Below are 22,487 nucleotides of genomic sequence, written 5' to 3' on the forward strand. Positions count from 1 at the left end.
TAAGGAGAAAATAAACAAATGGGACTACATCAAAATTAAAAGCTTCTGCACAGCAAAAGAAACCATCAACTAAACAACAAGACAGCCCACTACATGGGAGAACATATTTGCCAATGATATTTGAGATAAGGGTTTAATCTCCAAAATGTACAGAGAATTCATACAACTTAACGGAAGTTGTATGAAAGGAAGATAAACAATACAATAAAAATATGGGCAAAAGATCTAAATAGACACTTTTCAAAAGAGGACATACAGAAGGCTAAGAGACATATGAAAACATGCTAAACTTCTCTAATCATCTGAGAGATGCAAATCAAAACAACAATGAGATACCATCTCACACCTGTCAGAATGGCTATCATCAACAAATCAACAAATGTCAAGTGCTGGCCAGGATGTGGAGAAAAAGAAACCCTCCTGCACTGCTGGTGGGAATGCAGACTGGTACAGCCACTGTGGAGAACAGTATGGAGTTTCCTCAAAAAGTTGGAATTCCCATTTGACCCAGTGATCCCACCTCTAGGACTATATCCCAAGAAACCAGAAACAACAATCAGAAAGGATATATGCATCCCTATGTTCATAGTGGCACAATTTACAATAGCTAAGACTTGGAAACAGCCTAAATGCCCATCGGCAGATGAGTGGATTAAAAAACTGTGGTATATCTACATAATGGAATATTATGCCGCTATAAAAAAGAAGGAACTTCTACCATTTGCAGGAACTTTTACCATTTGCAACAGCATGGATGGAACTGGAGAGAGAGCATTACGCTAAGTGAAATAAGCCAGTTGAAGAAAGATAAATATCACATGATCCTACTCATATGTGGGATATAATGATCAACATAATTTGAAGAACAAGAATAGATTCAGAGACAAATGGCAAGGGGGGCGGGTAGGGACGGGGAGAGAGCAACCAAAGGACTTGTATGCATGCATATTAGCATAACCAATGGACACAGACATTGGGACAGTGGGGGCTTGCCCTTGGTGTGAATGGCTGGGAGCAGGGGTGGGGGGGTCAATTGGGGAAAAAGGAGACATATGTAAAACTTTAAACAATAAAAAAAAAATTGAAGAAAAAAATAAATAAAATAAGAGAAGGGAGGCATTGAAGGGTCACACATCTAGCAAGTGGAAGAGTCAGGACAGAAAGCCAGGCATTGGCCCAAGAAAACATCCTCTTAATTATTAACCTACACTGCCTCACATACCCCAAGTGCCAACAACTAAAATATGACTGGGAGTTAGAAAGGCAAAAAAGGTGAGAAGTAGATGGTAATGAGAACCAAATTAAAACAAATGCCACAGTTTAACAGAACATGGCATGAGTGCCAGGAATTTAAAAGATGAAGCTGCCCAATTTGGCAGGGCCAGAAAATGAGACTACCAAAGCTCTTACCAAAACACACATGCCACATGGCCCCCTAAGTCAAAGTCTGCATCACAATCTTATAAGGAAACATAAATAAATAACCACTATGTAGCATGAACAACCAAAACCAAATAAACAAGCCTTGAAATGTTCAATTAATAAGTTTTCTTTTAATTGACAGCAACATCTTATACAAATTTCACATTCTCTGAACTACAACACAAAACAAATAAAATTTTTAAGAATTACATCGAAAGTAGAGTTCTAATCTACTTATCTCCTGATGGGCACTTATGGTAGATTGTTTCCAAATCTGAGCTATTGTAAATTGTGCTGCTATGAACTTAGGGGTGCATATGTCCTTTCTGATGGGTGTTTCTGCTTTCTTGGGGTATATTCCTAGAAGTCGGATTACTGGATCAAATGGGAGCTCCATTTTTAAATTTTTGAGGAAACTCCATACTGTTTTCCACCAGTCTTCATTCCCACTTGTCGTTTGTTGATTTGTTTATGATAGCCATTCTGACAGATGTGAGATGGTACCTCATTGTCATTTTGATTTGCATCTCTCCAATGATTAATGAAGTTGAGCATGTTTTCATATGTCTCTTGGCCTTCTGTATTTCCACTTTCAAAAAGTGTCTATTTAGGTCCTTTGCCCATTTTTTCATTGGGTTGTTTATCTTCCTTTTGTTAAGTGGTATGAGTTCCCTATGAATTTTGGAGATTAAACCCCTATCGGATATAACATTGGCAAATATATTCTCCCATACAGTGGGCTCTCTTGTCATTTAGTTGATGGTTTCTTTTGCTGTGCAGAAGCTTTTTGATGTAGTTCCATTTGTTTATCTTCTCCCTAGTTTCCATTGTCCTAGGAGCTGTATCTGTAAAGATATTGCTATGACACATGTCTGATATTTTGCTGCCTATGGATTCTTCTAAGATATGTATGGTTTCCTGTCCTACCTTTAAGTCCTTTATCTATTTGAGTTTATTTTTGTGTATGGTGTAAGTTGGTAGTCTAGTCCAACCCCAGAGGGAAGGCAGGGGAGGGGAGAGGGTAAGAGATCAACTAAAGGACTTGTAAGCATGTATATAAGCATAACCCATGGACACAGACAGTAGCGGGTGAGAGCATTTGGTGAGGGGTGGGAAAGGCCAGGGAGAGGTCAATGGAGGAAAAAGGAGACATATGTAATAGTTTAAACAATAAAATTTTTAAATAATAAAAATAAAGTAGAGTTCTATTCATGGGTTACCCCTAACCATTTCTACTATTTAAATCTCACACATATAATTATATGTAAGTCTATGGATATGCACCGTGTATATGTAGGTCAACTAAAAGTCAGGTAAATGCAAAACTAGATCTCAGACATACAGCTCTTCAACAATACTGTGGGATCATAGATGTTTATTTTAAGATAGTAAACAAATTTGTATAACAGGAACAATAAAATATTTTTTATTTTATTAGGTAAGGAATAAACCAACAAAACGGATATCTTCATAGGCCATTCAAATAATATCTTCCAATTATAAATAATCACATTTTTCTACTGCTATAAATAATCATATTATTTCATATAGATGAAACAAATTTATAAATATTAGATGAACAAAAGGTACAATTTCCCTTTTAGAAGTGAAACTGTGGAAATAAATTACTTTTTCAAGACAGTTTCTAATAAAAGTAAGAGTTCAATTTTTTTAATCCCTAAGATTTTTAGAGAATAAAAGTTTTAATGGTTTTCTTTTTAACAAAGTAATTAAGGTGGATATAATTATTTTTGTGGCTAAGAAAATGTGTTGCATATAATGTTAATTTATTTTTTCATATTTTAAAGGCTAGTTTGAGAAACATATCATTAATAAATATTTTTCCCAGAGTATAATACTTTTTAAAAAATATATTTTTATTGATTCAGAGAGGAAGGGAGAGGGAGAGATAAAAAGATCAATGATGACAATCCTTGATCTGCTGCCTCCTACCACACCCCACACTGGGAATGGAGCCTGCAACCTGGTCATATGCCCTGACAAGGAATCAAACCATGACCTCCTGATTCATAGGTCCACACTCAACCACTGAGCCATTCTGGCCAGGCCAGAGTATAATTCTTATATATTAAAATGATTTAAGTATTTAAATAAGTCTTCACTTTTTTTGCTATAGTCTATATAAAGATATTTAGAGCCATCCACTTAAAGCTTATTACAATGTATAACATTTAGTTTAATTGTTAATTCCCAAGTCTGATAAAAACAACAAAAAACAACAACAGTGTTTTGCCCAGCTGATGTGGCTCAATGGTTGAGCATTGTCCTATGAACCAGGAGGTCATAGTTCAATTCGTAGTCAGGGCACATGAGCAGGTTGTGGGCTCGATCCCCAGTGTGGAGCTTGTAGGAGAGAGCCAATCAATGATTCTCTCTCATCATTGATATTTCTATCTCTCTTCTCCTTTACCTTCCTCTGAAATTAAATAAAAACTATCCCAGGATTTTTCTATTAATCTCAAAAAGTATGACAACCTTACAGAAATAAACATTTTAAAATGTTATTATATACTTTTAATGAGTGTTCACACTAGCACTACTGTAGCCTGATGATTTACAATTAACCAATGATCAAAAAAGAAACAGGCAAAAAAAATGTCAAAAGTAGAAGAAATTCACTTAGATTTAGTCATATTTTCTCAATACAATCATATATACTCATAAACCTAATCCTCTATTATTTGCTCTACTTATATATCCAGCATTTGAGAAAGATGTTTCACTAATTTATCACTGAGACTCAAAAACACTTTCATTTTCTCATTTTTCTATCATCTTATTATGTATGGATGAATTTTCTGTGGATTAGCATTAGAGGAAGCTGCTAGAAGGGCAATGCATAAGAAAAGTTTGGGATTTCCTTTCAATTTACCAGTTGTACCAAACTATGATTTGATCACCTTCAGAAGTTTATAGTTTTGCCTTCTCTAAATGTAAGTGTATTCCCAGGGTATCTCCTTGCCCAGTCTCTTCTCTGCTTTAGCAATCTCATAAATGCCAATGGTTTTAACTATCACCATTATGCTGAAAATTCCTAACTTCTATTCTAGCAATTTCTTTTCTATTGATATTTTAGAGTTTGTTAGAGTTTGCTTCACATTTACACCACTAACTCAGTATTTCCTGGACCAAACTCACCGTTTCCACCCCCATTAAAAACCAAAGCTTCCTGTTGAATTCTAATCCTGTCTATGGTACCACCCAGTCACCTAGGCGACTTTGATTCTTCCCTCATCCTCACCTCTTGCGTCCAATTAGTAGCCAGGCACTGCAAGTCCCATCTCTGTGCATTTCTCATATCACCCTCTTCTTTCCATGCCTATTGCTATCTCCCAGGTTCAGGCACTCATTACCTTCTGCCCTACAGTAAGAACCTAACTGATCTCTCCACTTTCAAGTCCCTCTCTACCCTAACATTCCCCACAAAATCCTCACAGGTTCTAAACTGCAACTCTGATCTGGAGCTTCCAAAGAATCCCAACCACAGACAAAATTATGTACAAAGTCTCACCCTGACATTTAAGACTCCCTACAAAATACTTACAACCTCTCTTTCAAACTTTCTGGCTCGCTACTTCTTTCCTCGTGTTCTTACTGTTGGTTAAACTAGACTATTCGTTGTCTGATAAAAATGTCTTAATTTTCTCCAGCTATAATGTTGTTCACACATAATTCAATTAGGGAGCATTGCATCCTCTTTCCTTCAGCACCTCCCATATGTGCTTGCAAATGATCCTGGGGATTTTTTCAAGAGCTAGTTAAGGTATCACATTATCCTCCCCTCTTCCCTATCCCCATCCCACACCAAGAATGCCTTTCCTCCTTCTTTAAAGCACTCCAGCACTTGCATGACACCACAGTTCACCAAATTAGAGGCAAGTTAATACTGGTTTGGCTATTCTCTCTGTCACCAGCAGTAGGCTATAATTCCTGGAGGAAAGTCAGCCTTATAAAGCATTCTGTGTATATTAAAGCTACAACAAATATGTGAATTAAATTGAGTTATTTTCTTTCCTAAACATTTATACTAAATGTTCATTTACCTAAGCTATGAACCCATGAATATGCTTAAAATATAAAGCTAGGATTTTAAAACATTTATTTGTGTCTTCCCCAAACTATTCAGAAACATTAATGAGTAAATAAATTCACTGAAAAAATTTTATGGATTGTCCACTATATATCTCTGGTATGATTATTACAAAACAGAAAGCCAAAAAAAAGTGTGTAAATGGTTGTAGGTAACACTTACCAGGCCTTAAGAGCTAAATGCATAATTTTATTTAATACTAGGGGCCTGGTGCACAAAATTTGTCCACGGGCGGGGGGAGGTTCCCTCAGCCCAGCCTGCACCCTTTCCAAACAGGGACCCCTTGGGGGATGTCCAACTGCCAGTTTAGGCCTGATCCCTGTGCGATCAGGCCTAAACTGGAGGTCGGACATCCCTCTCGCAATCTGGGACCGCTGGCTCCTAACCACTCACCTGCCTGCCTGCCTGATCGCACCTAACTGCCCTCCCCTGCTGGCCTGATCTTGCCCCCAACTGCCCTCCCCTGCTGGCGTGGTTGCCCCCAACTGCCCTCCTATGCCAGCCAGATCTTGCCCTCAACTGCCCTCCCCTGCCAGGCTGATCACCCCTAACGGCCTCTGCCTTGGCCCCCACCAACATGGCTTTGTCCAGAAGGAAGTCGGACATCCAGAAGATGCCTGGTCGACCCGGTCTAATTAGCATATTACCCTTTTAGTAGTATAGATAGATTATATAGGATGGATTGCTTAAATGGGGGGGGGGGATCCTTTTTCAGCAGGAGAGGCTCTTGGCAGACAAAAATGCATAATCTCTATAACTGGACTGATAGCCAGCCATATGCACTATACTGCCAAACTGATCATTAAAATATTGAACCACTTTCTTATTTTTTTTAAAATATATTTTATTGATTTTTTACAGAGAGGAAGAGAGAGGGATAGAGAGTTAGAGACATCAATGAGAGAGAAACATCGATCAGCTGCCTCTTGCACACCTCCTACTGGGGATGTGCCTGCAACCAAGGTATATGCCCTTGACCAGAATCGAACCTGGGACCCTTGAGTCCACAGGCCGACGCTCTATCCACTGAGCCAAACCAGTTTCGGCGTGAACCACTTTCTTACACTTTACACCAAACAGCTGTTGCCCTTAAAACCCCTCCTCAGCCTCCACCTTAGGTTCTGCCTTCGCAGTTCACCCAGATTAGGTTCTGATTAGCCGGTTTCTATGCCAGTCAGCATCAAAAGCTCTGCCTCCTAGGCAGCCATTGGCTCCTCGCACTTCCCCCAGATTTGGTTCTGATTGGTCGGTTTCTATGCCAGTCAGCGTCTCCGGGCCTATCAACAGGCCTGATCAGAGAGGTGGGGCTGATCAGCAGTCCCCTGAGAGGCGCAAGAGAAAGAGAGGCAAGGCTGCTGGCCAGGCCCTGGGAGAAAGAGAGAGGCAAGGGCTGATCAACAGCTGCCACGAAGGCTAGAGATCGGACCGTGCTTCTGTCTCTAGGTCTCTCTTTGGGGCTGATCTACAGCCCCCTCGGCTGTCAGTGCTGGGTCACCATGGCAACCCAGCACTGACTTCCGGTTGGTCAAGCCTTCGGTAGTTTTCAATGTTACAGAACATGGGTTTTTATATATTAGGATATTTATATGTGATAATAATCACAATATATATACTTCTATTACACACTATATAAATGATATAGGAAATATATTTAAAATGTAAGTTCTTGGTCTTGGTTAAAACAGTTAATATACGGTAAAGTTGTGAATGAACTCAAACCCCTCTAACCCCAAAGTTCATATAGATAACGGCAATTGCCCACTACGACCCTCTATGTAGCGGCAAAAGCAAAATGGTAAAGAATTAAAGATATATCTTATAACAAAAAAAATTGCTTCTTAAGTTATAATTGGGGAAAAACACCATCAATTTAACTAACTATACACTGAGTGGCCAGATTATTATGATCTCTGAACACATAATAATCTGGCCACTCACTGTATAACCTATATAATAAAAGGCTAATATGGAAACTGTCCCCTCGACCAGGAGTTCGACCAGCAGGCAGGCCGGCCAACTGCCCATGTCCCCTCCCCCTGGCCAGGCTGGCTGGACCCCACCCATGCACAAATTCATGCACTGGGCCTCTAATATATATATACACACACTGAGTGGCCAGATTATTATGCGTTCAGAGATCACAATAATCTGGCCACTCAGTGTATATACAAAAGAAAGATAGAGTGTCTGACAAAATTTCTGTACTGTATATAGACCTATTATGAATAATGCAAAATCTAAAAACACAGATATAAGCCTATCTATAAAAGCATGATGTTCTATACACAACAATACCTGCCCTTCCCCTCCCTTTCATCTTAATTTGGGGTTAAGGCTTCTATAAATATAAAGGAAGTTTCCTCTCAGTACTAGATAAACTTCAGATCTCTTTTACTACCACACATCTTTTGATTTGAAGGGAAACAGAAGAAAAAGAGACTTCCTAGTAATTAGCTAACTTATTCTGAAAAGTATCTGTCACTGGGAGTGTAAAATTTGCTCCTTTGGATCATATATACAATTATCAGCATGTGGCAGATATTAATGAAACAACCTACAATACACTCCTAATTAAATCCAGGAAATGAAATGTGTTGTTTTTTTTGGATTAAATGTCAAAGTTTAGCATTTATTTTCCATTATTCATATCCTTTGTGAAAAGAAAAATGTAATGATGAGAAATATAATTTCCATAAGTATTTTGAAAAGCTATTCCATACTTCTCAGATGGAAAGGGAAAATAAATTGTAATTTATGCCAATAAAAATAAAAGACTTTATCACATTTTCTGTTAAATACTCGAAGGCCAAACTCACTAACACATTATTTTCAATTGGATACATCATTCTGGTATTGATTACTTTTAGCAAAGAAACAAGACCCTAAAGAAATGCTTTTAAATCATGTTTAGGGCTGCAAAGCTTTTTTTTTTTTTTTTACCTCAATACTTTACTTCCCTAAATACCTATTGCCCTTCTTCTCACATGAAAATATAAGGACCTATGTTACATAACAATTTTAAGAATGATGTACAAATAATGCATTTTGCATATCAATTACACCTGACATTTTTTCTGAACTGGCAAATCTCTGAAAGATACAAATAAATGTAATCAGGGGCTTTTATCTGAAATACTATTATATTGTCATATAAACCAAGAAGCTAACAAGGACTTTGAAGGCCACATTATATTATTCTCTTGTAGTAATAGTTATATCAAAAAAGCTGAGCTTGTAAAACGGAAGGTTTTCATTTCAGTTGCTGTAGCAACATTAATCTCTGTTCTTCTGTTACAATTTCTTTCATCTCCTTACCTCCCCATGAATTCCTAGACTTCACCTGCACACTTCAGACTGTAATATAATAACAAAATTAGAACCAGCGTTTCCAAAAATTTGGGAGTAAGAGAAATAAGAACATGAGAACATGCCAGAAGTTCAACTCATCAAAGTCAATATAAACAGCACTAGAAACATATTCAGAGTAACAAGACTCAAATTTTCTAATAATCATGTTGTATCGAATGAAATTATGAAAGCCAGAGGAAGTAAAGATAATTGTTTACCTCATGCACACACATGTTTCAGGCCACTCTAATTCAGAATCAGAGGGAGATTAAAAATTGTTCTGTTAGGAATAGGCCTAGGGATGGGTGAAAGTGGAAGAAAATCAATCCAATTTAATCTATATCAAATTTTTAGCTGGGCTGAAGGGGACCCAGGTGGTATACCGCATTCCACCCAGCAAAGATAATGTCATTTGCCAATGATCTAGAAGGAAGGGGCCATGGTTTGTCTAGTGAATTAACAGAACTTCCTTGGGGCTGAAGGGTAAAACACGTATGGGATGTGATTTGAAGTAAGAGAAAAGTGTATTGCCTACTAATCGCATTTACTGTAAGTATATGTGCGGCTTATAGGCCTCAAAGCATCCTGCACTTCTCGCTCCCTGTTCTTCATTTATTCCAGTGTCCAAAATTATCTAATCACATTGGCGAGTTCATAGGATAAAAAAATAATTGGCTCCATTCCCAAACAATTGTTACCATTAATCCGACAAATGAACTTTGTCACCCCTTCCCTGCTTCTAACAGTTTACTGTAACACCTTCATGTGTACAATTAGGTGAGCTCTGCAACTGTGGTCTTGGAGCTACAACTTTAAAAGTGCTTATTTTTGGGGTGCAGCTTTCATTTCCTAGTCTCTTAACCAATGAGAACATTACCATTTCCTTAAGATAGAGCATTGCTTTACAATGTCTTCAAGGGATATTGCTATTTTAGTAATTAGTTTTAAGTAGGCAAGAGTTATGTAAGTTAAGATTCATTTTTTGAGGCACTCTCAAAAGACACATGAAGATTATTTTTTGGTATTTTATTAAACTATATGCTATGTTATGTTGTTAATGAGTGCAAATGTGAGCAGATTACTCTCCAGCTGCCTTCCAGATTTTGACATGGAACATTCTACTAACAACTAAATGAATATCAAATATATCCAGGCCAGCAGATCAACTGTCTAACTTTGTTCAATTGATCTCCTTGCTAAATGTGTATATTGCAAATGCACATACTATATAGTAAAATCTTTTCAGCTGTTTCATGGGAACACGGGAGAGCTCATAATCAGACCTAATCTTGGCACCACTACAGCCCTGCTAGGTATTGCTGTGAAGTAGAAAGAAGGACTGAATGAAAATCCTTGCAGATGCTCTTTTGTTGCAGAATAGCTTATCACACCTAAGCAAAAATAAAATGGGTAACAAAGAATAGCAATAACTTTTTCTCCTTGATGAGAATAACTTATGCCCAACAAATAACACTTTTAATTATATTTTTTTTCATATATGTATATTGTACTTAAATTACATTTTCTTAAATTTGGTGCCAGAAAGTTGAGCTTCCGTTCAAAGGAATATGTTAAAGAACTCATTTGGAAATTTTTCTGTAACAGCACCATCCTTCCTTAGCAATATTTTCTGTCTCATCTTATCTTCCTTAGCTGAGTAAATGGTAATCTCTCAAGCCAGAAACCTGGTTGTCCTCTTTGGATTTTTCCTCTACATTATTCACACATCCAATGAATCTCAAATTCTTGACATTTGGTCTGCATTAGCACTAATGTCACTCACTATTTGAGTCAGGACCACCATCACTTTTTAAATCTAAATCAACAGAATAACTTCCCCATCTCCAGTCTTTAAGCCTCAAATGCAGGCAGTGGTTCACTTCCTCTAAGATTTACTTAATTATTCCCTTGCTGCCATCACAAAATTCTAAACTCCTCAAGATGTTATATCATGCCATGCTGATCAAGGGCTTGATTACTTCCCAGATCATTCTGGGCTAATGTCTAGACATTATCCTTTGGACTTCTATTCTCCAATCATACTGAACTAGGTGTGTCTGCTACCATTTCCTCTGTCTATAATCTAATCTAATAAAGAGGGAATATGCTAATTTACTACCACACCCTCACAAGATGGCAGTGCCCAGTCCCCTCAGCCCCGCCTTATCCAGCCTCAGTTCCCCAGTCCCCTCAGCCCTGCCTCATCCAGCCAGAGTCCCCCAGTCCCCTCAGCCCCGCAGGGGAAGGCAGTTGGGGACGATCATGCCGGCAGGGGAGCAGTTAGGCGTCAATCAGGCCGGCAGGGGAGCAGTTAGGGGCTATCAGGCTGGCAGGCAGAGTGGTTAGGGGCAATCAGGCAGCAGTCCCAGATTGTGAGAGGGATGTCCGACCGCCGGTGATCAGGCCTAAACCAGCAGTTGGACATCCCCCAAGGGGTCCCAGATTGGAGAGGGTGTAGGCTGGGCTGAGGGACACCCCCCACCCATGCATGAATTTCATGCACCAGGCCTCTAGTAATAGTATGTTTCTTCTACCTGTGTGTTTAGCTAACTACTACTTGTCTGTCAGGCCACAGCCTAGATAACCCTTCATATTTAGGAGCACTTTCTCTGACCCTCTGAGACTGGTACATGCTCCCTCCATAGTATTCTATACTTACCTTTGAAATAGGTGTTCCTGTTATTGCTTCTTTGCAACACAAACACTGCTGTGTGGGTGAAGGTCATGAAATGGCCAGTGACATGAATAATTAGGTCAGGGATTCTGACCTAACCCAAGGGGGATTAAATTCCTATATTGAAAATTTAAACTAAAGGGTAAGAAGACAGTGCCAGTTGGTGGTTGGTACTAAGGGGAGTGTGTACAATTTGGTGTGACAGTCACAATGTTAAGCTGATGGAAAGTTAGAGAACCAAAGAAGAATTAGGCCCATTTGGAGGGTGCAAGGTATTTCCCTGATATTATTTACTGATACCAAAGATCCAGTACTCAAGAGTCTAGATTCCCATAAGAAATATGTATTCTGAAAACACAGTTCCTACATTTAGCACTGCCCCTCAAACACACACACACACACACACACACACACACACACACACACACACACGCTTCTATTAATTACTTTTACAAACAAGTCTCTTGCCTCTTTGAGTACAGGGGAGGGGTATCCTTTAACAAGCATCTGCCACATTGTACTCTTTTCTTGTTTCCCAATACTCTCTGAGAGATCAAAATTGTGAATTCTCCATCTTTGTTTTCCTGATACCTAGTGTAGCACCAAGCATACATTTGCACTCAACCCGTTATTAAAAAAATAATAATGATAACTGAGGGCGAAAATCAAATAGAGTTTTCTCCTTGCTTGTAATTATAAAAGCATTCCCATCCACAAAAACCCCAACATGGAGGAAAATGGGGAAAATTGATTATAGAGTTTTATTTGATTCTCTATAGACTGACAGCTTCTAGGAGCCTCTTGGAAAAGCATTTTGGCTCTTGCAAAAGGCAGAGTCTATGACTTGTCAGGATTGAAATGCTTCAGCTGTATTCTGAGAGAACACTTGTATGGACCCTGCACACCAAGCATGTCAAAGTCGCGGCCCAAGGGCCACATGCAGCCCACAATGAATATTTTTTTGTGGCCCAGCCAATACAGTATAACGGTATGTAAGAAATGTTTTAATAAAAATTTCGCAACTTAATTTTTACAATATCCTGTTATACGTAATTATTAATAATGAACTACAATGTTCGCTAATGACTGATGACTATAATGGTGTTGCATTCATTTCCCTTATTCGCCTTACCCACAGGGGCACCATTTCTCTCAGCTAATCCTAGCAGCAAATATTTTAGCAGCCGATTGCCGTCATTAGTCTTGCACTGACTTGTTTGGTGTGCGCAACAGGAAATATTTTGCTTTCGGAGAACGAGAAAAATAGGTTCATTTGCATTATGCTTATTAATTTGTGAAGTTATTCAGTGTCTGGTAAGTTAATATTCAAGAAAAAATATTAATTTTTATTAAAATGTTCTATTATTTTTTGTTAATAGGACTCACTTATTTCATCCCTTTGTATTCAGCATGTCTCTATCGAAATAAGCCTACGTTTCTATGAGAATTAAAGGTTTTATTTTTTTGCAGCCCACATAAACTTAAACCTTTGTTTATTTGGCCCGTGTTAGCCTTTGAGTTTGACATGCTTGCTGCACACTACATGTGCCTAGCAGGAGGGTTATTTGTAGATCATCTCAATGAACTTTTTATGTAACTTATGAAAATCACAATTAAAGCACAGAAAGGGCTGATAAAAAAAAAACACATTAACATTCCTTTAGCTTCAAGGAAAAGTCTTGATATCTAGTCATTAACTGGGCAATCTGCCCTCAGACTTCCTTCTGCTTTAATATGCTAAAGAGAAACATGTCTTCTGTGAACAATGCTTTTCTTAAATTCCTTATGCTTTGCTGCTCTACTGTGAAGTCCTAATTCCTCTGAATCTAAACACTCATTAACTTTCAAGAGCTATTAGCTATTTGGAGTCAAATGAGTGAAAAAGGGGAAGAAAGAGTAAAGTTTAATTTTCAAACCAATAAAAGGGTTTTTATGTGTGTGTTTTTGTTAAGATCTTAAGGGTGTTTTAGTTGGGTTTCTTATTTGCTTGTTTGGCTTTCTGTAGAACAAACAGGGGCTAACAATTTTTAAAGTAAAATCAATTTCATTTTTCAATCAGATTCTATTAATCTCTGTCTTTATTACTTATATTAATGAGTTTTCTGTAACTTTAAGTATCTTTTTTTAAAATTTATTTTATTGATTTTTTTACAGAGAGGAAGGGAGAGGGATAGAGAGTTAGAAACATTGATCAGCTGCCACCTGCACACCCCCCACTGGGCATGTGCCTGCAACCAAGTCACATGCCCTTGACCGGAATCAAACCCGGGACCCCTCAGTCTGCAGGCCGACGCTCTATCCACTGAGCCAAACTGGTCAGGGCAAAGTATCTTGTTTTTATAACAGATTTGTTTTTGTTTTGAGAAAGGTGTGGAGGGGTGGAGTTTACTGACATTTTGTTTGCATTCTTCCATGTCTTTTCAATTTGAAGAGCTGAAGGTAATATGGTATCTTTTATTTCAATTTCACTTTTAATACCTATCCAAATGCTCTAGCTCTATGTACTATTGTTACCATCATAACTAGCTATTTTATTAATATTAATAATAGAAAAAAAATATGCCCTAACTGGTTTGGCTCAGTGGATAGATTGTCAGCCCGCGGACTCAAGGGTCCCAGGTTCGATTCATGTCCAGGGCATGTACCTTGGTGCGGGCACATCCCCAGTAGAAAGTGTGCAGGAGGCAGCTGATCGATGTTTCTCTCTCATCGATGTTTCTAACTCTCTCTCCCTCTTCCTTCCTCTCTGTAAAAAAATCAATAAAATATATATTTAAAAAATAAAAAATAAAGAAAAAAATAAAAGGGAAGGCCAGACATTATAAGCATGGTCCTCTGGGCAGCTTCACTAGGAAGCTGCACATTTACACTCCAGTATAAAGGAACCACCAGTCCATTCCCCGCAGATACTGGGAAAGGGATCAAGCAAAAGGGTAAATGGGCGCATGTACAGTGAAGTTGGGGTGACATAGGGAAGACACTTGCCTGTCAGTCTAGCCTGTGGAACCATGGATTGCCTAGAGGGGTGGAGCCACTGCAAGGACGTGAAATCCTGAAGGATTCATTTGTTAAGCTCCTAATTAAAATTGCCCAAAAAAGAAAATCTCCCTCTTGTTCCTCTTGTTTCTCTTGCATTGCTCCTGCTTCCTTGCACTTGTTTATTCAGGGACCTGCGCTAGCCTGCCATGTGGCCCTAGAAGCCGCATGGCCATGACCCCACACCCAATGGACTGGAGCCTGGAGCACAAGCTAAGCTAGCCAGATGCTGGACTAGACTGTGCCTTAATATAGAGTGAAGACTCTGGGCAATGGCTTTAATCCCAGCTCTGCTGAAGACCAATGGGACTCTTCCCATGGTGAGATGGAGGGAGAGGGGACCTTAGAAGGGAACCCCCTTAATTTCACATCATCAATAAAGCTTTTCATGATACCTGATCCTCCCTTGGGGCCCAGAAATTCTTGTTCCCATGGCACCCCAAATATGCCTACTTCCAGCAGCAACAGGTGAGGACATGGAGGGCACCCCATAGATAACAGGATCTTCTGTATTAGGAAAGATTATGGCCCTGTAACATTTGCTTGTTCTTCCTTGTTCTTTCTATGGAGCATTCAGAGATGACCTTCAGTTGCCCTGTGTCTCACTGATAAAATTAGTTTTGCAGAAAAGCAACTTCCCTAAAGTACTGTCTCATCATAACAGATTAACACAATTCTGTTGGCTCCTTTTAAATCACATTTACCTCAGTATCCACTTATGAGGTCACATGAAGGCTGCCTTGGACCATCCTTTCCATTTCTATCCAAAACAGAATATAACTTTTCCATTTTCAAACTGATATAAAAACATAATTCATAACCCATTACTACACTGCAACCTCCCACATACATGGCAAAAAGTAAAACCTCATAATATAGAAAAATCTCATTACGCTTTAAAAGTTGGGGAATGTTTTAAATTCAGTCAACTCGTTACTAAAAGTTCTATAGGGAAAAACTATTCTAAATGACTAAAATTCTAAATTTTTTCATAAGACAGAATTCCCAGTAGGTAGGGGTGTGTGTGCACATGTGCACACGCATGTGTGTTTGTATTTATGTTCATTGCTGATTTAAATATTCATATCATCTACTCAAAAATTAATCTTCATTATGGATTTCTATTTCATTAGTATTAGAAATTGTGAGAATGTATTTGCATTGGAGTAAATTAATTAATATTAATTTTATATTATTTTATAGTATAAATCAGAAGTCAAAATCATGATGAAAACTTTGTGGGAGGAATATAACAGCACCCAATTTCTGCAAAACAGAACGCAAAAATAAAAAAAAAATAAAAAAAAAGTTCTTAAAGGATGCTTACTCTGCATTTCCTTGAATTTTCAGAACACGTTGAGTCAATTCTACATGCTTCTGTGGAAGTTTATGTTCTCCCCCACCACTGCCCCTTCCCCAGTCATCACCACCAGGAAGAAATGCTAATCTGAACAAAAAGATTCTCGGACGTCAACTGAGTGATGTGACTGAGAGTGGACAGTCACTGTGAGTGCCATGGTTCCCATACACTTACTCTTTCTATGTGGCTGCAGTAACTGAAGAGTGAGGTTTAACTCTCACAGGTCTGTTGAATCTCAAATGGATTCATGATGCATCTCTCTTATTCCCTGAACTGAAATAAAGTATTCCAACTTGTTTTATCAGAGAATTCTCTAATGGGGTTTAGAAGCTCAACTAGTATAGTAGTATTTCATGTTCCTTTGCCAATATTTTTCATAGGTATATCCCCTTATAGAAATTAGGAGAAGTGACTGTGTTTTGGAACAAGACTTGATATTTATGGTTCAACAAGCCAAATGATTCCTAGTCTTTTTCATGTTGTGGCACATAAAGAAAATTATAAGTATTTATAATAGTTAATAGATTTATGATTATGAGTATGCAAAACAGAGTTTATTTTTGTTATTATTTATTATTATTATATATATAAAGATAAAATAAAAGTATTAGGAAAAAGCAGTATTGAATTTTGTGCAAATATCACGTAACTTTCTCCACTGGAAATTCATGGGCTATATGGCTCCCATTCCACTTATCAGCTGCAGAGACAACGTTATAAACAAAGGAATTTCCCACACTTTCATAAGAAAATTAGCTTGTTCCTGTAACCATCCCTTGTCTATCCCATTTTATGCTTTAAAAATGTCTATACACAATTCCTAACCAAGATGTTTTCATCATAATCTCAAAACTTTGGTAGTTTCCATTGATGAGAATTTTTTTTTCAAAAATGACTGGATGTGTTAAAACCTGTATTTTACAACCACTCAAATTCTATAAGAGCTGAAATTCTCACTCAGAGTAATTTTAAATTTCCTGTGTTAACACAAAGGCAGTTCAAAATTTAAGGTCAACATGTTAAAATAATAATGGCGCTCTAATGTAGAATAAGCATGCATTGTTAAACAGCTGGCTAGGATACAACTAAGTGCAACTATCAGCCACCGATATATGAAAAGGCACCTTTAAGCCTGCCTGGGGCTGAGCTTCCAGGAGCCCCTGCCCGGCCACCCCCAGCCCTCTGCCCCGCCTCCCACCGCTGGCCGCACCTTGGGCTGGGATCTGAGCTCCTTGGGCACCTGGACCACGAACTCCTCTGGCAGCTCCCCGGGGCCCTGGTCCGCGATGAGCTGTGGCGCGCTCTGCAGTTGGCTGCTGGAGGAGATGTCTGGGTGGTAGAGCGCCTCCTGGGTTGCGCTCAGCATGTCGCAGTGGAGCAGCCAGGGCTGGATGTCTCTCAATGTGCTTGCCACCTGCGGGCACCATCAGACTCCACTCAGCTCAGGACCGCCTCAGAGGAGCCTGCTAGAGGCTATTCCCAAGGCTGCTGTCAGCTGCAGGCCATAGGCCCCATACACTAGCCACCCCAGGCCCCATTAAGACAACCCCGACCTGAGGAGATCCTATCTCCTAGCCCCTAGGGTGAGGATGACTATGTAGGGCTGTCCACGTTAAACATTACCTTAAGTAAGCCAAACACCTCACCCTATCCTTAATGAGGATTACAAAATTAGACAAAATTATTGAAAACTGAGAAAGCTACCTGAAAAAAAAATGTAAATACTGTCTATATTTTTATAGATTCACAGCATTCTGATGCCAATTATGGGCATCAATATCTGTAAGTGTAAAAAAAATTGGTTACTGAACTAAATACTTTCACACAAAAAGCTTCTGAAGGTAACGAATGAAAAAAAGTTTCAGAGGTGGTTTTTTATTAGTTTAGTTTTGTTTATTGTATTTTTATACTTACATGGATTGTTTTATATTTATTTATGTTTCAGGTCATTTAACATTTTTTTTTGAAAAATACTGTATTAAGATCTGTGATGGACATTAAGATGAAAAGGATATACACATATTTTTGCCATTTACATACACAGTGATTTTACTGACAAATGTACATATTACATCAATGAGTAAATATGAAAGACCAAGACAATAATGAAAAAAATAAAATTTCACACATATGATTTTTTTAATAATTCACAAAACAGTCATACATCATATGCTATGAAAAACAGCTATTTAAGTACAGGATTTTTTTTCTGGTGAATTGGTACATAAAATACACATTTCTCTACGCTAATTGCAACTAGTGTAATAAATAGGAATGATAATAAAAATGTTCCTGCCAAAATAAAAAAAAAGTCTTTACAAGAATTTTGCTTTACACAACTATTTTTAACATACTAGAGTATGTATATTTAAAACACGTGAAAAATGCTACATGACTATCATTCAATAGTCAGGATAGAAACTAAGAAATTCAATAATGCAAGAGAATTTTATAATCTTTCTAACACTGGAAGTTTATACAGTGAGGCTGTAATTTATTGATATATAAAATATTTGCAAGTTAAGAATGAAAACACATTTTCTTTCAAATCACAAGAAATATTACAACCCTATTGAAAACAACAACAAAAAATAATATAAAGAAATCTGTCAAACAATCCATTGATAATGAAAAAGTTTAGATTACAACTGAGAAAACAACATGTTTACTTAAGCTCATTACAATGTATGAATACCAGACAAAAGATAGTCTAAATGCTATTTTGATAATTTGTGTGAATGAAAAAAAGTGTCAAAGAAGGAAACAAGTTTTAAGGCCAAAAAAAGTTGTGAAAATCAAAATCTCTAAGTAAGTGTCTCCTTTAATGTTTAAATCCAGTGATATCTCTTCTGATATTTTAACTTATGAAATATCCCTCTCCTCATTGCCCCAAATGACAATGTGACCAATTTTTAATTATTTTTACACAAATACATATACGCATGCTTTCCCTAACATCTTCATAACTATTCTATGAAAGAAATTCAGCAGCCCTAACAGGTTTGGCTCAGTGGACAGAGCGTTGGCCTGAGGACTGAAGGGTCCCAGGTTCGATTCCTGTCAAGGCATGTACCTTGGCTGTGGGCACATCCCAGTAGGGCAGTGATGGGCAACCTTTTGAGCTTGGTGTGTCAAACTTCGCCAAAAAACTGAGCAAAACTCGGGTGGTGTGTCACTTTGAGGAAAAAACATTATTTCGCAAATGTTTCATCCTCGGGAGCAGCAAATGTTTCATCCTCGGCATGCGGCCGCCTCAGCGGCCGCGTGTCATCAGAAATGGCTACACGTGTTAGTGCTGACACGCGTGTCATAGGTTCGCCATCACTGCAGTAGGGGGTGTGCAGGAGATGGCTGATCCATGTTTCTTTCTCATGTTTCTCTCTCATTGATGTTTCTAACTCTCTATCCCTCTCTGTAAACAATCAATTAAAAAAAAAGAAATCTAGCAAAAGATTAGAATGCTGTATTAGCCTACAAGCTTCAGATATTAAAAAGTTGAAAGATTTCACCCACAGCCAAGTTAACAAATCAGGACATGTGGAGTGATGAAGCATTGTGCTCCATTCATTCATTTAACAGGTATTTACGGAGTTCCCATGATGTGCCAGCTCCTTTTCTGGGAACTGGAGATTTTGGTAAACAAAGCAGACCACATACCTACTTCAATGAATTATCCATTCTTTTGTGAGAGCGATTATACAAATGGATAAATAACTTTTAAAAGGGACATCTGTAACACATTCAACAATAAAGATACATTCTAAAAAAATCATTTTTAAAAATACCATATAGAGATGAGCAATTTACAGAAAGTTTAAATAGGGTAACATGTAAGGGTGGGGGTAAGGGGGAGAGATCAACCAAAGGACTTGTATGCAGGCATATAAGCCTAAGCAATGGACACAGACATCAGGAGGGTGAGGGCATGAGTGGGGGTGGGGGGTAGGGGGGGGGCAATGGGGGGATAAGGACACATATGTAATAAATAAATAAATAAATAAATAAATAAATAAATAAATAAAAAGACAGTAAAAGAAAAAGCTACTCTGTTTAAGTGTTTATGGGAGACTTGTCTATGGGAGTAAAATTTAAACTGAGCTCTCAAGTTGCTAGTCGTAAGCAGCAGTAGTAAAGTGCACTCCAGGCTGCTGCAAAGCCCTCAGGCTGGAGCCACCTTGGTGGGTTCAAGAAATGGCATCATACAAATATCACAAGACCTCACTTATATGTGGAATCTAATGAACACAATGAAATTGACCAACAGAATAAGACCAGAAGCATGAAGTCATGGAACAGACTGGGCTAGGGGGTTCAAGAAGAGATAAACCAAAGAACTTATATACTTATATGCATAGCTCATGGACACAGGCAATAGGGTAGTGAAGACCTGGTGGAGTGGGTAGGGGCTGGGAGGAGGGGGTAAAAGGGGATAAAATGGGATATATCTGTAATAACTATCAATAATTTTATATATATATATATATATATATGAAATAGCACAATGGCCAATGAACCTGTTAAGCTGTTACATGGAGTGGACTGGGAGAAGAATGGTAAGACTGTAAGACTTGAGATCGGAGAGATTAGCAATAAGTAGATCATGGATTTTGTAAAAGTGGGCAAATAGTTTAGTTTTTGGGGCAATCAAGCATCTGTTTGGAATACTAAATAAAACTCCTGGGAAGGAAGGATAGGGTACGATAGGGGGGGTGGGGAATGGAAATAGTGATCTCTACTGAATTAGAGATCAATTATTTCAAGAAATTTCTAGAGTCCGCAGAGAATGAAGATAGATTTAAAATGCATGTAGAGTAGAATTACCTGAAAAATATAATAGTGTCTGTATTTAATAAAAGAATCTTAAGTTAAACAAGAAATAAGAATATGCTCAAACTAGAACAAGAAAGCAAGGTCTACAGACTTAGAAACAGAAAGTATGGATCAAAGAATAAAATTATTTTATTTTATTGAGTAAATTTGAGGAATACAAAATACCAGGAAGTAAAGTAGAATTTGAGTCGTGTGTTAAAGGAAACTAGACTCTGATGTGTTCTATGAAGCTGGAATATATTGTGTCTATAGACTTCTTTAAGTTAAACATCTCTATGAAAGGAATCTAGAGTACCTGTCAGAGCAAAAATGGAAGTTGTTACACTGTCCATATGGAAAAGGGCTATTAGAACAGAGCCAAAATCTTAACTTTTGGCATAAAAAAATATTGTATCTGTTAACCTTACAGTACTGTATAACTTTGGAGAAAATATTTGAGTTATAAATATAAATCTAATTTTTCTTCCTTAAGCTATTATAAAAATATGTCTTCAAGATAAACAGAGTTTTGAGACTGGTATTCCATTAGGACTATGGAATCTTAAGTCTGGAAGGAATCATTCAACTAACATGCTACATAATAATCCTTAGATCATCCCTGCTAAAAATCTCTGAAATTTCCCAAGAAAAGTCTGTGATCACTCTGTCCTTGAAACACCCAAATCCATTTGAGGCAGCAAGTTCCTCATTCAAGAAAAGTGATATCTACACCCTGGCATTCTCCACTCACTTATCTAAATGCTACACAAATGGGCTATGCAAAACAGATCAAGCTACTCCTAGAAGGCACTTGTCTTCAGATATTTGAAGCTAGCCTTCACATCATAAATGTCCCATTTTTTTTTAATCTAGATGCATAAGGGGAAAGGTTCCTTTTAAATTCAAAAATACCTCAGAATGTTATAGCATTAACTATAATTTCAAGCCATCCTCCCCCCTTATACTACTCTTCTATCTCCATTGGAGACCACAATTTCAAACTCTGTCTTGTGTAATTCTAAGGTATCTCAAATATTTGGTGCTGGGACAGAAAGTAATGATAAGGCCAACACATCTTTTTTTTTTCTTTCTAATCTTCTCTAAAGAGAGAAAAACTTCATTCTTATCTCCTTTAAAAACTGTAACACTAACAACAAATTTTCTAAAAAAGAAATAAGAAACTATCCCATTTACAATAGCATAAAAACAATGAAATAGGAATAAATTAAAAGAGGATCAAGATGCCTATTCTAAAAACTGAAAGACACTGATAAGAGAAATTGAGGAAGATACAAGTACATTGTGTTCATAGACTGGAAGATTTTATATTGTTAAAATAACCAAGAGCTATCTATAGATTCAATGCAAAAGATCCCAATGGTGTTTTTATAGAAATAGAAAAAAATACTCCTAAAATTTTATTATTCATTGAAAAACTAAAGAAATACTGAGAAAGAACAAAGCAGGAGGAATCACATTTTCTGATTTCAGATATACAAGAAAGCTATAGTCCTCAAAATAGTATGGTTTTGGCAAAAAAAAAAAAAAAAAAATCCTGACAAATATACCAATAAAACAGAATCAAGAGCCAGATATATATGCTCAACTAATATTTGACAAGTCAGCCAATAATACTAAATGGAGAAAAGACAGTCTCTTTAATAAATCATGCTGGGATAATTGGATATTCACATCTAAAAGAATGAAACTTACACCATATCTTACAC

The 22,487-nt window shown here is 37.7% G+C and overlaps 1 protein-coding gene across 3 annotated transcripts in view; it reads right to left on the reverse strand.

Annotated features, from left to right (window-relative positions):
• Positions 1-22,487, reverse strand: part of ADGRL3 (adhesion G protein-coupled receptor L3) — a 492,939-nt gene that overhangs the window by 452,812 nt on the left and 17,640 nt on the right. For 2 of the 3 annotated variants that reach the window (XM_054728772.1, XM_054728769.1), the window contains exon 2: positions 17,162-17,365. The exons of the other annotated variant lie outside the window; for it this stretch is intronic. In XM_054728772.1, coding sequence (XP_054584747.1) covers positions 17,162-17,365 — 204 coding nt within the window. The remainder of the gene's footprint in view (positions 1-17,161; positions 17,366-22,487) is intronic. 3 annotated transcript variants of the gene reach the window in all.

Source organism: Eptesicus fuscus, chromosome 2 (genome assembly GCF_027574615.1).
Source record: "Eptesicus fuscus isolate TK198812 chromosome 2, DD_ASM_mEF_20220401, whole genome shotgun sequence".
In the NCBI taxonomy this organism is placed as follows: domain Eukaryota; kingdom Metazoa; phylum Chordata; class Mammalia; order Chiroptera; family Vespertilionidae; genus Eptesicus; species Eptesicus fuscus.